General features: G+C 47.8%; 4 protein-coding genes across 4 annotated transcripts; 1 reads left to right on the forward strand and 3 right to left on the reverse strand.

Moving 5' to 3' along the window:
* Positions 1-1,054: 1,054 nt before the first annotated feature.
* On the forward strand, positions 1,055-5,139 carry GLAREA_10869 (SAICAR synthase-like protein; the record flags this gene model as incomplete). The annotated part of the gene is made up of 2 exons (XM_008079969.1): positions 1,055-3,063; positions 3,192-5,139. The coding sequence occupies 2 exons, from the start codon at positions 1,055-1,057 to the stop codon at positions 5,137-5,139; spliced, it is 3,957 nt and encodes a 1,318-aa protein (XP_008078160.1).
* Positions 5,140-8,796: 3,657 nt separating this feature from the next.
* GLAREA_10870 (Thioesterase/thiol ester dehydrase-isomerase) lies at positions 8,797-9,783 on the reverse strand (the record flags this gene model as incomplete). The annotated part of the gene is made up of 2 exons (XM_008079970.1): positions 8,797-9,217; positions 9,266-9,783. The coding sequence occupies 2 exons, from the start codon at positions 9,781-9,783 to the stop codon at positions 8,797-8,799; spliced, it is 939 nt and encodes a 312-aa protein (XP_008078161.1).
* Positions 9,784-10,772: 989 nt separating this feature from the next.
* On the reverse strand, positions 10,773-11,850 carry GLAREA_10871 (uncharacterized protein; the record flags this gene model as incomplete). Its single annotated transcript, XM_008079971.1, has 3 exons — positions 10,773-10,850; positions 10,902-11,648; positions 11,698-11,850. 3 exons carry the CDS (start codon positions 11,848-11,850, stop codon positions 10,773-10,775), a joined length of 978 nt encoding a protein of 325 aa, XP_008078162.1.
* Positions 11,851-13,799: 1,949 nt separating this feature from the next.
* Positions 13,800-14,132, reverse strand: GLAREA_10872 (uncharacterized protein; the record flags this gene model as incomplete). The annotated part of the gene is made up of 1 exon (XM_008079972.1): positions 13,800-14,132. One exon carries the CDS (start codon positions 14,130-14,132, stop codon positions 13,800-13,802), a length of 333 nt encoding a protein of 110 aa, XP_008078163.1.
* Positions 14,133-16,562: the final 2,430 nt, after the last annotated feature.

Genomic DNA, 16,562 nt, shown 5'->3' on the forward strand with positions numbered 1-16,562 from the left:
TTGCTTGATTCGTTCGTATCACTTATCTCGCGAATGCCAGATCGAGGTGCGGAGCGAGGAGCGGTCAATGGGAGCAGAGACACGTTGAGGATCGATAGGTTGGCGTTTGATATGGCAGATTCTGAGATCGACAGGGGAGCTTTGATGGCATGAAGGGGGATTGGTGAGGAAGTCGCGCAAGGTGGATGTTGATTATCTCGAGGATGAGATATGTTCGGTTCCAGAGACTCTCTGGTGTACATGTTTCGGTTCCTGTACTGGAGGTTGTGGTGGCTTTTAAGCATATCATCAATCATGCCCGCATTGCCTAGTGGGGTTTGGAGATAGTTGCTTGTGGTGGATTTGGATTTCTATTCAATGTCAGTCTAGCTGTTTCGATTGCGGAGGGACTCCTAATAAGGTCTCCGTGTCCCTGATTCAAGTATCAAAGATCTAAACTTAATTATCCATGCCAAACAAATAAATGAAACATCCTCTCAACGGTCGTACCTGTAATCCAGGATGATGGGTCTCAGACTGCCAGTGGCAAGACATCGCAAGCCAGTGACGAAAGCCGCACAAAGAGACTGGACCCACGATGCGCTAGGGCAGATTCACCCACCAATTTAGTCTTTGGATTTAGTCGTTGGAGTGAGCTAAACTAACCTATTCCTACCTGCCGCTAACCTCCCAGCTCCGCACACCTTTCCTTCCGACGCCGCAAAAACAAATAATAATCGACATCACCGTCACCACCTTCACCACACCGCAACGTACCGTACCGCACCGCACCGCATCGCACCGCGCCTTGAACCGACCCAGACCGTCTTACTTGGACCGCTTCGTCTCGAAAACCACTGGATTTCTTCTGGCCGCAACGTGATCACGCCCGGAGCTTCAACTCGCATTGCACAACCGCTCTAGCGCCCCCTCGCGGCAGTCGCATATCCCTGGCCCTGCTGGTTTATCCATCTCGAGAGTTCATCCTCCAAGAGAACCCGGAAGCCATTGCGGCCCAACAGATACGAATCAGATCACCACATTGCGCGAGCATTCGTTAAATGTCAGCCTCCTCATGTCAAGTTCCCCTGAGCCCGACAATGCCGTACCCACCACCCCGGTGAGGCCTGAGCAAGATGCTGATAACAAAATTTCCCACCATGTCTTCCCGACTAGAAGACCCAAGGACGCCCTCTCGTCGCGGGCTACATCGTCCACCTCCTTGTTGACACAAGCCTTAGCTGGTCAAAGGACACCAGCAGATCATTCTTCTCCAGCGGCGGGCAATATATCTACTCACTACTTCCCCGACCTGATATCTCGTAGCCCCACCACAGAACAGCAATGGCGGCCCAATGGAGGGCGTCTTGACGCACATAACTCTTCACAGGTTCCTACCGGCAAGATGACTTCGATCGCTCCTGCCTCCATGGCCGATGTGCGCGCGACCGTCAGCTTAGGTGCGTCTCCGACGTCGTCAGAGTTTACTCTACTGCGCGATCTGGAGAATTTTGACGCTTTGTTCGCACACCGACAACTGTTCAATCGCACGCGAGGACGTGGCACATCTCTGGAGCGAACGGAAAAGGAGAAGAGAGTGCACGAAGTTCCAAAGGGTACTTTTTCTATGAATTTAGGAGATACTGGCATGACAACCCCCCCTCCCGCGACTGCTTCCAAGGCAGAAGATCCCATATCAAGCAAAATTCCGGTCGAGGGTCCAAGGGCAGAATACCGATCATGGAGAGATGCTCGTCAAAACAAACCCTCCGAAAAAGCATGGTCAATTGGTAAACCGGGAAATAAAGATAGTCATGGTGGAGGGCAGGTTGAGAAGTCAATCACAGAAGCTCTTGCGGGAATTGAGCACAATAATCGGAGTCGAAAAGCGAGTCACAGTCTCGGTTTCTTCAAGGAAGGCTTGCCAGAAGACGGTTCGAAGAGACGCGATCCCAAAAGCCGCGGCCGATCGAAAGATGGTAATACCCGGCCAAAGACCCCATCGGAGCACGAGCACGGCAAGCCATGGGATGGGAAGAGTGCTGCCTCCCGGGAGAGTTTAACGCTTCAGAGTCTCAAATCTGCCTCGAAGCCTGCGCTGCAGTCACCACTGGAACAGGATGAAGATCTAGCCTTGCGGGCACAGGAATTATCCTTAAATCCTACCCAGGTCCTCAACACGGAAGAAGGATATTTCGATGTACCCCATCCCGTCGCGAGAGATTCTGCAGAGGAGTTAAGAACACTTCCTCCTCAATTGCTGGCAGAAATTCGAAAGCATCATAATTTGACTCCAGGCGCTCCTCCTGGTACTTCTTTCTCGCGGAGCATTCCAGTTACGGCATCAGAAAGAGCAACACCATTTGACGGAACCCTCTCGCAAACAGGAGAAGAAGACGAAGATGGCAGTGAACTAACTCAAGTGAAAAGTACTGATGATGAGGATTCTGGTGAAGAGCAGATTTCCTCGGCTCTCTTCGTTCCCCATCAGACACCCCATGAATCGCCAGAACTTCCTAGAGACGAAGTCTGCGCCAAAGAAACAATAAGCGCACTAGACCCTCGTCGATTGGACCGGACGCATTCGCAGCAGTGGCTTGAAGAACATGAAGTGCCTTCTGATGAGGTCGACAACAAGTACATTGAAAAAGATGTCAAGACCCGGCGGCCCACGTTAGTTGGCGGAGTTCATGCACATAAATTTCCTGTTATTGAACAGGATCACAATGGTGTTTCTGATATCTCTGATCTTGAGCAGGATTCGCATGACGACAATGGTTATTATACCACTACCGGAGATGAGTCAAGTCTCACTGATGATCCAGACACCACACCGACCGGGTCTCCGAAGAACACGCCTCGTCAGTCCAAGTCGCATAAACACAGTTCAGCCGCCCAATCAGCGAAGCCTGCACAGCCTTTGGAAGCTATTGAGTTAATTCCCTATCGGCATCAAGTTGGTGGTCATACCACGATGTGGCGATTTTCCAAACGTGCTGTCTGTAAACAATTGAACAACCGGGAAAATGAATTCTATGAACAAGTTGAGCGTCATCACCCCAAATTGTTGAACTTCTTACCTAGGTGCGTACAGATTATCTCCATCATATCAAGTAGTTTAGTATTCTATATCGAGTGTTTTCAGTTAGCAATTGCCAATAAATTTGCACGTACCAAATTCCATAACTGACAGTAAGATGTGTTTTTCATAGGTATATTGGTGTTCTCAATGTTACATTTGAAAGGCAAACACGTCGCAAGTCTACCAAAAAGGATACTGGTCAGGCAGCTACCGAACGCGAGGGTATTTCTTCGACAAATGAATCGCAAGATCAGAAAGAAGAAAAGCCAACCCAAGCGCAAGCTACAAATGGGCATGCTGGTGAAGATCGAACACATACGAGAATGATTAGTCAATCCCTCAGTTCCTCGTCGGTACCTGTTCCGACAGTTTCCTTTGCAAACAATAGACATATTATCCCCACCAGCTTTCTACAACCGCATCCCCACGCGATTGATATCCAGCATAGGTCAAAGAGTGATGGGGCTACGGTACCTGCACGCGATCAGCCTCAGTCCCAACCACCGTTGCCTGACACTCAATTCACATTCAGGCCAACCTTGTCTGATAAACATGCTGTCAGCTGGGGTGCCACCACTGTCAACAAAAGATTGCGTAATGAAGTCTTTGGCGAAGCTTTTTTGCAGCAACCCATTCCAATTCATCGCCATAAGAAGCCTGCGTCGCAAAATCGTTCTTTACCTCATCGCCATGGTCGTCATCATTTACGACCTTCAAACTCCGAATCCAGCCTTAAGACCGCGCAGCATGGTATTTCGTCATCACATCCAGCAGAAGAGTCAATTCGAAAGAGAGCGCTAAAAGCAGCCGCCGAGCAACGAATGAATGGTGTTCCTGACACTTCGCAGGGACAACAACTAGAGCAGAAGGATGGCAAGGTCTTGGAGGAAGAGGCAGAGTTTGACGAAAAGGCAGGAACTAGTGCACCTGAACCGGAAATTTCTCGTAGTGAAAATGGACCACAGAAGAAGCCAAAGAGACGATATTCAAGTGGTGGATTAAGACGAAAGCCTTCGAAAGTAGAGGATGGTCGTGGTAACTTAAAATATTTCGAAGAAGCAGATGATGCTGGATACAAAGGTGATGGTGAAGAAGAAGTCTTTAGTATGGACCCTGAGCCGATCACGCCGACTAGCGATTCGCCCGCTTCGGGTGCAGCAGACCAGACACACGCTGTAAAGGAACCTTCCATGGCATCACCTTCTAGTTCCAAACCAGCGGCAGTTCCCGATTCTAGTTTATCAGCCAAGTTTCTTGACATTCCTAGACCGGTCAACCCAAGGGAAGCACAAGAGGTGCAAACTCCAGAAGGTTCACGTGTCGAGTACTTTTTACTCTTAGAAGATTTGACGGCAGGTATGAAAAGACCTTGTATAATGGATCTGAAAATGGGAACTCGACAATATGGAGTCGAGGCGAATGAAAAGAAGCAGAAATCTCAACGACAGAAATGTGAAGCTACGACGTCTAAGCAACTAGGTGTTCGACTTTGCGGTCTACAGGTATGGGATGTCAAAACCCAGACGTATATATTCCAAGACAAGTACTTTGGTCGAGATCTGAAAGCCGGACGCCAATTCCAAGATGCTCTTACACGATTTTTATACGATGGAGTTGACTATTCAAGCGTCCTCCGCCACATTCCCACCATCCTCCACAAACTCTCTCAGCTCGAAGTCCTCATCCGCAGTCTCGCCGGCTACCGCTTCTACGCCGCCAGCCTCCTCATGTTCTACGACGGCGACACGGAAGGTGATGACGAGTCCGACAGCGCGGCCACGGAAAAGGACGACAAGCCGCCCAAAAAGAAGGAGATTGATTTCAAGATCGCGGATTTCGCGAATTGTGTCACGAAAGAGGATTTACAGACCGATCGGCCTTGTCCGCCGAGACACCCTGAGTTACCGGATCGTGGGTTTCTAAGGGGACTGAGGACGTTGAAGAGTTATTTTTTGAAGATTCAGAGGGAGAATTCTGGTGGGGGGTTTGGGATGAATAGTAATGATGACGATGGGAATGAGACTGGTATATACGATGGCGGGTTTGATGATGATGATGAGGGGGGGATCAGCTATTAAACTTTACGTCGTAAGGGCTGGGGGAGGGGGGGAACTAAAATAGATTGGGGATATTCGAATCGGTGATCTTCACATGGAGGAATTGGGACGGGGAGGTTATTATTCGGCTGACTGGCTTTGCATTCTTTATTGGGCATGCATGTTTTTGCTTTACGGCTCTTTTTTCTCGGTTCTATTCGCTTTTTTCAGATTTGCAAATACCCTGCATTAGGATGGCGTTGGTGTTTTTTTTGGCGCTTTGTTCTTGTTGGAATGAGGGGATAGGGGGTGGGGGGGCAGGGGAAGAGAACGGATGTGAGGTGGAGGGATGGTGGGGACATTAAAACGTGGATTTGAGAAAGGATAGGGATTCGGATCAGAGAAGGAGCGTTTGTGTAGGTTCTTGTAGGGTGTAGGTTTTTGTGAGGGTGAGGCTGAGATTCAGAGCAGAGAGCGATTGAGGTTGGGGAATGATAGCGTTGCCGCGTTGCATTGTGTGTATTGAGATTGAGATTGAGATTGAGTTTGAGTTTGTACTGAAGTGTGTACATGTATGTGAAGTGCAAGTAAACTTTTGTCCTACTGTAGTGGTACAGTTTGTGTACACTTAAAATTACTTGAGTGGGTTATAAAGTCGAAGTCCAGCCAAGTTAACGATTTAGCTCCCATCTATGTGGTGAGTCAAATTCAATCTTCCGAGGCGCCTTACCACGGCAGGCGGCGTAACACGATGGGTTCTTGCAGGCGCGACGGGTCTTTCGGAACTTCTCATTTTATTTCTCCCTTGAAGGCTGGCTTGTCTTTATACGGACTGGTGGGGTGTGCCTTTGAAGTATTTACACAGATAGTTAGACAAGTACGCGACATTTCATTGAGTCGATCGATCATTGTATCTTTCACTGAAACCTGGCCCGGAATATTTCACTTAGAGTTCCTATCTCCGAACAACGAGCCTCTTGGAGCAATAGCCATGTATTCGGAGATGTCCAGGAAAAAGATAACGTCTCTCTCGTCGAACTTGTTGGCGCCTCTTATCCCTGCTAACTGTACCATACACGCGAATCGAGCCACGGTCTTCGATGATATGTACGAAACGACTGCTCCGAATACTCGTTCCTGTCGGTACGCACATCTTACGCAACTTATGATCACCCAAAGACGACGAGGAGTGCTGGTGGAGGGGATACTCGTCGAGTTTGTTTTGGTATGCATTACGAGATTTGCGGTCTGTGATTTGAGATTGCGATGGATTTAATGACGTGTTTTAGATGATGATTTGCGTTTGAGGATCATCTGGCTAGGTACATAGGATATAAGATAAATGTCATTGTGGGTAATTCCTCTTTCAGTGGCTTTTTCGCTGGATGTTATGTCGGGGACTGTCGAGGGGTATTCGTTAGCGCTTGGGTTTAGATATGGAGGAGTGATAATAAGATGATATGGTAGGTACTATGGATTGAATTCCGAAGTATAGCGTGAAAATTAGCGCCGAATTGGACATTTGGTAAGGTGTATTTTGGCAGTTAGTAGAAACCTCTACGGAGTATGCCCCGCTAGTACCATAAACTTCTGCCCTCATTTAATTACTTGTAAGACCCCCTGGTGTATTTTGACTGCTTGACAATTGCTTAATCTTAGGTGGCAGACACCGTTATTTAGTACGGGACTTTTCGCCACAGCTAAAGGGTGTATATAGATACTAATTCAAATATTGTATATACCTATATACTTGTGATAACAAGTAGAATATCTCTTTGTTGCTATAGGTGTCGACTGATATATTAATCTAGTTTGAAAATTGGTAAGGAAATTTGTAAAAGTAAATTGGTGGAGACTTGAGATGTTAAGTGTTCTGAACAGTCCCCTTTTAATCCTCGCTTAAGCAAAACACTAGGGATAACAAAGAAAAAAGGAGGGGTGAGATAGTGACTTTTGTGCCTGTTTGTCGGAGCAGAACAATGTGATTGTGGTCGGTATACAAATAATGCTCATGACTTTAGAACATTTCTTCTTGTTTAAATTTTTTAAAAGTTCTGACAATTATAGTTGGGAATCAATTGTTAACTATAGCGCACTAACAAACTACTCTACACACTATACACAGACATCACACCACCACGCCTAACCAAACACATCAACAAATGCCTCTTCGCCCTCCCGACCCCCTCATCCCCGAACACGCCCACCAATACACAGAGCTCCTCGCTCTATTTATCGTCTTCCTCGCGCTCTATGCCTGTGTCTTCACCGGATTGATATTAGTGGAAGAGGTGAGGTGGTACAGGGATCGGACGATGCGGAATTTGAGGCTGGCGGTCAGGTTTAGGGAGTGGGAGAGAGAACGGGAGGAGCGGGAACGAGGGAGGGTGGAGAGGGAGAGGAGGAGGGAGGGGAGGAAGGGTGGGAGAGGGGGAGAATATGGGGGAAGATTGGGGTAAAGAGGAGTTTGAAGAGGGGAAATGGGATGAGGAGAAGGGTGTTGAGAAGTCTGAATGGAGTGGACGGGATGGGGAGACTACTGGGTTTAGGTATTAAACCAAGTCTTACCCACTTCATTACCACAAATCCAGCCCTTGAACTACCATCTAGTCCATACCTTCTCTTATTCCACGAAGCCTCTAGTTTTCCCGAAAAGAGCTCGCCCAAAACGCTGGGTCAGCAACTCCTGCGCCAATCAGCTGAAAACTAAACGAAACACAAAGTAACAAGAACATTCCATCTTTTCAACATTTGCCTTCACGGATCGAGACAACATATTTCCCATCAATGCAGTCCTACATGAACGACTAACCGCCAGGTTCATCTACCGAAATCAGTCTACTATGATGCAGACTCCCTGACCCCTTCTTTAGCTCCAGAAATTCTAGCAGCAACATTTTCTCAAGATACAACTTGATCTACTTACTTTATCCACCTTCCTTCACTAATTCTCCCGCCATGTATGATTTCGTAAGAAATGCCCTTCATTGAACTTAAAGTTGCCATTCGTTCTAGTTAGTAGTCTAGGTGGCCCTTTAAACCAGGATAACTCGGGAGCATCAGGGTTGTATATTATTCTGCGACAGAAAGCCATCAAAAGACAAGGCATCTAATTAGATCGACCTATTGCTAATACTACTTATTTCCTTGTCCATTCTTTTGCTTTACAGACGGATGATAGGATTATATAAGTGAATATCAGTACTACCTAGTAGGTCCCAAATTAGATAATCACCCAGCCTAGGTAGTTCTTTAATACTAAAACGAACTTCCTGTTAGCCTATTGACTTAAATACCAAACCTTGATATCGCAAGGTTGCTTGATTTACGCATTGACATATTCCATAATTACATATTTTCTGTAAGGTAACATGATCCGTTTTATATCAGAAAAGGTCTATAGAGGTTAGGCGTTGTTTAGGCTGATCATCTTTACTGCTACAAGCGAATATCTCTGCATTGCAAAGAACTCTACAAAAACACAGATGCCTCACAAAGAGTAAAAGCTATCTAAGGTCAGAACCAATTAACATTGATCAAGCTAGTGATCACCATCTACTTCAAATCCAGGGAAAGCACATACCTTTCAATAGACTGCCCATGCGCACTACATTGAGCACCGATAGAAGGCAGTTCACCCAGATAACGTCCCCAAGCAAAATCCTCAACCTCATCAACTCAACTAACAAACCTCACCCCTCACCCCTCAACCCTCCCAACCATCCCCAACCCCCCAAAATCATCCACCAACCTGCACTCCGTCCCCGCGCCCCGTTCCTCATCCATCAAAATCCTATACCTCTCCCCCACATAAACGGGCTTCGTATTCCGATACGTCACCCTCCTCGGCCACCTCCCATTCATATCCCTCCACAGATCAACCATATGAACCAGATTCAGCGGGCCATGAACGACGAGATCGCGATGTCCCTCCACCTCGCGACACCACTCGCGGTTATAGTGGATTTTATGCGCGTTGAATGTCAGCGCTGAGAAACGGAAGAGGGTCACGGGGGATTGGATGTAATCGCGGTAGTGGTGTGCATCTGAGATAGGGACGAAGTTTGTGGGTGCGACGGGAGCGAGGGGGGTGGTGATGGGGGGTCGGAAGATCCAATTACTACGTTTATTAGCTCTTAACCCTCCCTCAACTCAAGAGGGGATTTACCGTTTATCAACCAAAACCACCCCCCTCTCATTCTCAAACTCCTTCCTCACACCCACAACAATCATTTCCTCCCCAGTCCTCGTAGTCTTCGCGCTCGCCTCCACCAACCTCGTCGTCTCCTTCACCGTCTGCCCTACCTCCAAACCCTCAGCATTCACCCACTCCAGCTCCCCGCCCGCCCACATCCGCCGTGTAAACGGGTGAGGAGCGTTATACGTCGTGTCTGTCCCATCAAGCCCTAGTTCCTCTTCGAGCTGCGCGGGCGTGAAATACACGAGGTGCCAGGCCGGCGGGATTTTCGTGCCATTGGGGGGCGTGGAGCGGAATTCGGTGCGGGAGAGGGTTGCGGAGAGACGGTGGAGTTGGGCGCCGTCGAGGAGGTGGGTTTGCGTGTGAGGGGGGCGGGATTGGGCGTGGGACAGGAATTGAGCTGCGATTTGGGAGGCGGATGGAGATGGAGATGGAGATGGAGATTGTGGAGCGGTGGTGTAGAGACGGCGGAGGAGGGATCTCGACATTTCTGGAAGTAGAGGGTCAAGGTGGATGGGAGAGCATGGTGATGGTGGAGATGGAAGAGGAGGAGGTTGTTTGACCCCGCGTTAGCTAGAGCACTTCGAATCGTTGGCGTTAGTCTGTTCGCAACGGTGCTGCATTGCAGCAAGCTAGATACTAGCTGTACAGTAGTTTGTCCGTATCTTCCTTCGTATCCACGCACCGTCCTCCAGCTGTCAAGACAGGATGACAAGTGGTCGGATGCAAAAACATGAGATGAACCGAGCGATACGATACGATTCCCAATGTTTACCGAGCAACGGGGTCTTAGTGGGGAAGCCGAAGCCCCTGAAACCGCACATCACGTTTCCGACGCCATGATCTCGTCTCACATGCGACTGCCCCCCCTTTCAATGCAACCTCAGGTGCGAAAAACTCAATATCTGCGCATGAATATTGCAAAACCAGCTCAGAAACATGTTGGAAAACTGTAAAGTTTGGTACTGTTGTTCACCCCAAGACGAAAAACCCTCTATTATTAAAAGCAGAAAGGAAGAAAGAATTTGGGTGTAGAGAAAATGAAGCCATGTCTCGCCTATCGTACAAGCCGCCAAATTGTATAGAATTTCTCTCGCTCCTACTACTCGTTGTCTATGTAATGTGTGATGTGATGTGTGTGAAATCTCTCAGTCTTTCCTCCCCAAAAATAGCAGTCCCACCTCATGACCGCGTGCTGTAGAACTGAAGCGCTATCAAAGAAAAAAGCCAAAACAAAAAGCATAAACGTCCCAAGCCCACCCGCCCCCAACCCCCCAACCCAAGTTTTTTCGTTCAGTCATCAAACAGGAGAATGGGTTAGAAACTCTTGTTGGAATTAACTAATCGTTGTTTTTTTCCACCCCCGTAAAGATACCGTGACCACTCCAACCATCCCCCTTGAACTCCTGGAACGTTTTGATGAAGACCATGGAAAGATGCACCTAGAAAATTGAAGAACTGGTTGTAGGGTGTCAATCTAGGCCATGACGACATCTCTGTTGGCTTCCATGCGTTTGATCATTTCACGTTCTTTTGGGCTGCGTGGGCTGGCGTCCTATATAATCAATTAGTGACCGTTTCTCGCTTCCGATCTGGACCAACTTACAATACCTAACAAGGCAGAGATGCTGGTAGCACTGCTCTTGTTTTCTTGAACTGGAGTTGGCAATTGGTGCATCATCTGCTTGCTGTTGTAGCTTTGATAGCTGCTACCGGTTTGGGCAGTATCGGGTGAGATACATGGTGTTGGCGGGGAGTTGGAAACGACCGTGGCCTTCCATGCCTCCTCGAGGACCATAGGAGACACACCTGGTCCATATTCAGCGGCAATGACGCCCCAGAAGGACGTGCGGTGGGCTTCGTAGATTTGACGAAGGCGGTCCTTGTCAACGTTGGCTACGTTCATTGGGTTGGTAGCCATACCGCAATCAAGACGGAGAGGAGCGTTGGTGTTCGGGTCGGAGAGAGTGCGACGAACCATTGGCTTTGGCAAGATGGCGACGGGGTGGATGATGTTTCGGGAAGCGTTATCCACAACCGAGCGAGGCAGAAGAGACGAGGCAGATGGAAGTTGAACGTGGATTGGAGATGCGGGTGAGTAGGTGTAGGTTGGAGAGGTAGCGTGCAAGTTTGCAGATTCGCTAATTGGAGATGGCATAGAAGTCTGTATCACTGGAGAATGAATTGCAGATCCACCATTGGAGGAAGCGACAGAGTTGGTCCGCTTACGGCGGTTGCTTCCATGGGACAGCTGATGGTAATGAAGGCGACAAGCCAGCTCGGTCTTTTTCAAGTGAGCGGCGATATGCTTGTAAGGCATCTTTTGGAGGCGAGTCTGAAGAAGATAAACTTCCTAAAATCCTCGTCAATCAATGTACAACACTAAGCATGAATTTCCATACCTCATCCTCACTCCATGCTCTTCCTCCTCCTGTAGAAGCAGGCTTCCTATTCTTCTGAACTCCAAAGTCATGTCGGTTGACGGCGTCAATGGGAGAGTAGTTGGTAGGAGCCACAAGGGAGGAGGTGTTCATCTGGTTGATTGGCGAAGACATGATAATCGTTGGATCGTGAAAGAATCGAAACTTTTGAATAAAATAATTGGTTGTAAATAGGCTCGTTGATCCAGCAAGAAATAGAATCGAAGTGTGAAGAAAAGGCAGTCCGGGGCTGCTGTAAGAGTGTAATTTAATCTTTATTTCGAAGTGTCGTTAAGTGTAATAGGACGAGAAAGTCGAGATAATGAAAATGCAAAAAATTTAAAAACTCAATATACTACAGTAAAGAATGTAAGCAGCCAAGCCAGTTGGGCAATAAAAGAGAGTGATTATTAGCTGCGGAAAAGTGTAGTCAACGTAAAGTGTAGGAAGAGAAAGAAGAAGGAGCTGTCGGAGCGGCAAGGTCAGTTGATATATGAAGCATCGCTCAACGTGGGATCATCTGAGGTTACCGGGTATGCCAGTCCATATCCGTGCGCCATCTTGCTCGAATTGCTCAAGTCCCCAGGCACACTGATTGGATTTTGCGGCTGATGTCCTCAACCAGTTTCCAATTATGCGTCCCTCACAGTGCCCACATCTCAATGGGGATGTCCCCATCATCCGGTCTTCTGCATCATACTGGCGTTTTGGGTGAAGCGGGGATGCTGTTTTAGGTTTTGGTACGAATTTGTACATCGAGCACACGACGACCTTTTCATATAGAATCGCGTGTAGAATAACGACAGATGTCTTCAAACCAGACTGCAAAAACAATCAACCGCTCCATGAACGTGAACTGCTGTAAAATGAATCTGCTCTTCATCATCGATCATAACAATCATTGCTTGCCGCGCACAAAATATTCTGACGCTGTGTGTTTACGGTTGTCATCCGAAACCTCGCTTGAGCCTGGTCCCTGACAGTCTAAACACCAAGCATTTTGTGCAGGGCGTTTGCAGCTCGAGCCACCACGGCTTAATCATCCTTTAGCGATATCATCGAGTAACTTTTCATAAATATTCCGATGCCTCAGTTGTGGAGATTTGCAGGATTTCGAGTAACCTGAGTGGTCAACATCAAACATTTGTTTCAAAAAGCCGCCTTGGTTCGAGATTTCAGCGGGTGATAATTAACCCGTCAGATAAACAAAAGCTACCAACATTTGGAGACTTCCAATGAAGAATGTTGGGTGGGTGGGTCTTGCCCTGACTTCCCCAGCTTCAAGTGACAGACGACCAAGAAACGATGATGAATCCGCGCGCTTCAGAGATCAAGCTATCCACCAATGCAGATCTTGGCTCTATAACCGAGTCCACATTGGAGAAAGAGCCCCAAAGTGAAGGTGTCGAGACAAGTAATTCATGCAGTATGACAGAGAGACAGATTGGCGAGTCTGAGACTCGCTCTGTCGATTCAAGACTCGTCCAAATGCTAGACATAAGCACGTTACCAATTTGATAACTTGAAAACGTGGACAGTGGATATCAATGTATCATGATCAACTTTACATGAGGCACTTAGAGTTGATCTTTACACACAAAAACAGCCGACACGAGTGCGTAGCTTTTCAGCAACTGTAAAGCTAGTATTCTTTGCAAAAATCAGACGTACAAACAGTGGATTTCGAGAGATTGCCTACCTTTCGGAAGGGGTTGAGCCGATTACGCGCAGAGCAACAAGATCAGAGTAGTTCTTCATCTTGCGCGCATCCCATAGCCTCCTGTTAGTGCCATCCCATGATTTGCGATGCTGTGCAAAGCATCTGAAGATGGACCTTAATTTGCTGGCCCTACCGAACAGGGCGATCATGGGTGATCGGATTGTTCGAGGAAGGAATTTCGAACCTCCTCTTTGATGGCCAGGCCACACTCAGCATGCACTCGACGCGTATCGTTGAGAAGAATAATCGCGGGTTATTCTCTAAGCCGCGCCACTCCTCGAGAACTGTCCAATGCTTGACGGACCTTCTGATACCGAGATCGTCTGAGGCTTGTCTCTTACACTACTCTGCATAAGATCCGCCCTTAACCGCTGTCAGAGGCCCGAACAACACCTAGCAAGAGGTCGTCATCGGATGGTGAAAGTCGCGCTGCAGAACAACGATTTGGGACGATTGCCAAGGCTATTCTATGCGTTTGGACGTCCGCGTAGACGTTGTTTCTTCTCGGAAGTGACGTTTTGAGGAATACTCCGCAATGTTCGAAGTTTTCGACGGATGCGGAAGAAAACATGTTTCGAAACACACAACTCCGACATTCGTGCTCGTGACTCCGTCTCTCGGCGATCATAACATCCGTAAGTCGTTGTAACGCTGAACGGGCCATGGCATCCGTTCGAGATTTGCTCGTTCTCAACATGTTGGTTTGTTATGATCAGACAGCAGAAAGAAGGCTGCAACTGTTGTCGAGTCTGTATGTACGGCAAAGAAAGATCGTCGGATATGACAATTCCAGCTTCAGAACGTCCTAGAATGTAGTTAACAAAGAATAGCCGGCGACTTGGCGTGTTTCTCCCTATTTGCTGTGTAGTACGACTTCTGGTGGGATTTCAAATCTCAGGTACGCGATCGGTTTTGGACAACGATCTGGCTTTTTTGAGGGAAAGTTTTGATGTGAAACGAGGTACGAAATGACAGAAGTCACAATGTTTCATGTCACGTGTGGGGATTCTGTGTATCACGTGCACTGTACCTCTGGGATATTCCCGTGCCTCAAGTCCTAGACCCTGCCAACGGTCCCTATCGAACATCTTGAGGCTCTAAATTGATAGTTTACCATTTGATCAAGGAGGCGGGAAGCCATGCAGTGAGCATTGAGATTTAGTACGTCCGTAAGCTGATATGTATATCAAGTTTAGCCTTGCATCTTTAAATTAAATGTGTGACGGAATTGGGTTTCGCCAGCAAATCAACGCTCTTTTATTTTCAGAGGCGCTTAACGTGTGGTGTAGCCTATTAAGAGATGGCTAGTTGTAGAAACAGCGGTGGCCTGGCTTTGCAGAGACTGTAGACTCTTTCCACCATAAGTACCTTTTCCTCAGAGGAGTCTCTGAAAGTCAATGTCCTGCTAGACTTCGGACGAGTTCTCTAACCGACAAGTGAAACCAAATTTTTGCCGTGATCCGATTTTTGAGAAGGCCAGACTTTCCAAAAGACTCGCAATCGTCTTCTGGACTCACACTAGTACCTGCCTGAAGATCTCAAACTGGTAGCGCTGATTTTGTGCCAGATAAACAGGCTAAGACCATGCCGGTGAAGCACTTCGAGTCAACAGTTGCTCCAGAAATCAACTCGTGATGGCCAAAGCAGTTTGGAGGAAGCATAGCTGTTTCTGAATCGCTTCGGAGAGTATCGTGCGAGCGAGTGTGTTAAGGTGTTGAAGTCACCTAAAAGTGTCGCTGTTAGACTGATCTTAGAAACTTGGAGGGCCAAAGGAAGAAAATACCGCAGGATTCCCCTGCCAGTGTGCACAGGGAATCGAAATAATCAGTCCCGCGGTGAGTTGCAAGTGCCCGCCCTCAGACGAATCATTCTGGTCGGATGGGTAGCACGATAACATACCAACACCGAAAGTGAAGACGGTTCCGGCGTCAGATTGACGAAGGGAGCCTGAATGGACAGACAAAGAAACAAACCGCAAGTTCATAATACAGGCACCTCAAAGTCGAAGCACAAATACCGTATATGGGTGTGATAAATGTACACGAATTGCAAGGGCATCATTGCTCCAGACCGGATGGATTTGAGTTGCGATAATACTACTCTGACCATTCTTACGTAGAACACCTCCCAAGGAATTTCACGGAGGCTGACCGATAAACCTAAGTTAAATAGGACTCCTGTGGCTGACATGGCACTGTGAAGGGGGGATCTACTTCGAAGTGAGATGGTCGGTACTTCCCAACAGAATGGAGAACCGAATCCGGGTAACGACGGGGGCTGAACGGCCCGGCCTGGCTTTTCACACTGTATAGAGTGCGTTTGCTGATACCGAGCCGCAAAAGGCGCAGACTTGGTAGACGAAAGAAACAGAACCATGTGGGCCGCTAGCGTACAGAAATCATATAGACTGATGAGTGAATACAAACAATTTGTGAAACATTTGCCAACTTCGATGAACCTTTCTGCTGTAATATAGACCAGTATTTTGAATATAGGGTAAAACGTGTAAAGACTGGTAGAGGTCATGGGGACCAACACTGGCGAGCAGTAAGACAGTGAGGTCTTGTTTTCCCTCGAGTACCCAATTGATGCGTCCAGAGAAACAAAGTCCAGTGACTTGTCGAGATGTTCTAGAACATTTTAGCAAAGGTTGCCTGCTTGACCTCATCAAAGAAGGGTAGTATCGACGATAAAGTAACTCCCAATCGCGGAGAAGATCCCCAGCGGATTATTGCGATTCCCGGTGATGCTACTCTCCAATGCAGTAGCTGGAAGTACCTTGCCATAACCTTACATAAAGCTTCCTTCAAATACAAGAGGTTGGCATGTGGCGGTCTGCTCAGTGCTTGCTCCTTGCATGACCAACGTTCGGTACATACGCACTCGCCGCGTCGAGACAGATGCAGTCGATTGAAATGTTTACGCCAACCCCCTTTTGAGAGGCATTTTAAAGTATCGCTGATTTCGCGCCAGGGTATTTACACCGTGTATTGAAAAGGGTCGGCGCCAGAGGAATGGAGACGGGTCATGCCATGTACGGTTCGGCGGCAAAAGAAATAAAGCGCGATGTACCCGTTACACACAAAAGCTGGGATGTCGACTTGTTTGCGATGCATGGGGTTGGAAG

Source organism: Glarea lozoyensis (assembly GCF_000409485.1).
Source record: "Glarea lozoyensis ATCC 20868 chromosome Unknown GLAREA12, whole genome shotgun sequence".
Taxonomy (NCBI): Eukaryota; Fungi; Ascomycota; class Leotiomycetes; order Helotiales; family Helotiaceae; genus Glarea; species Glarea lozoyensis.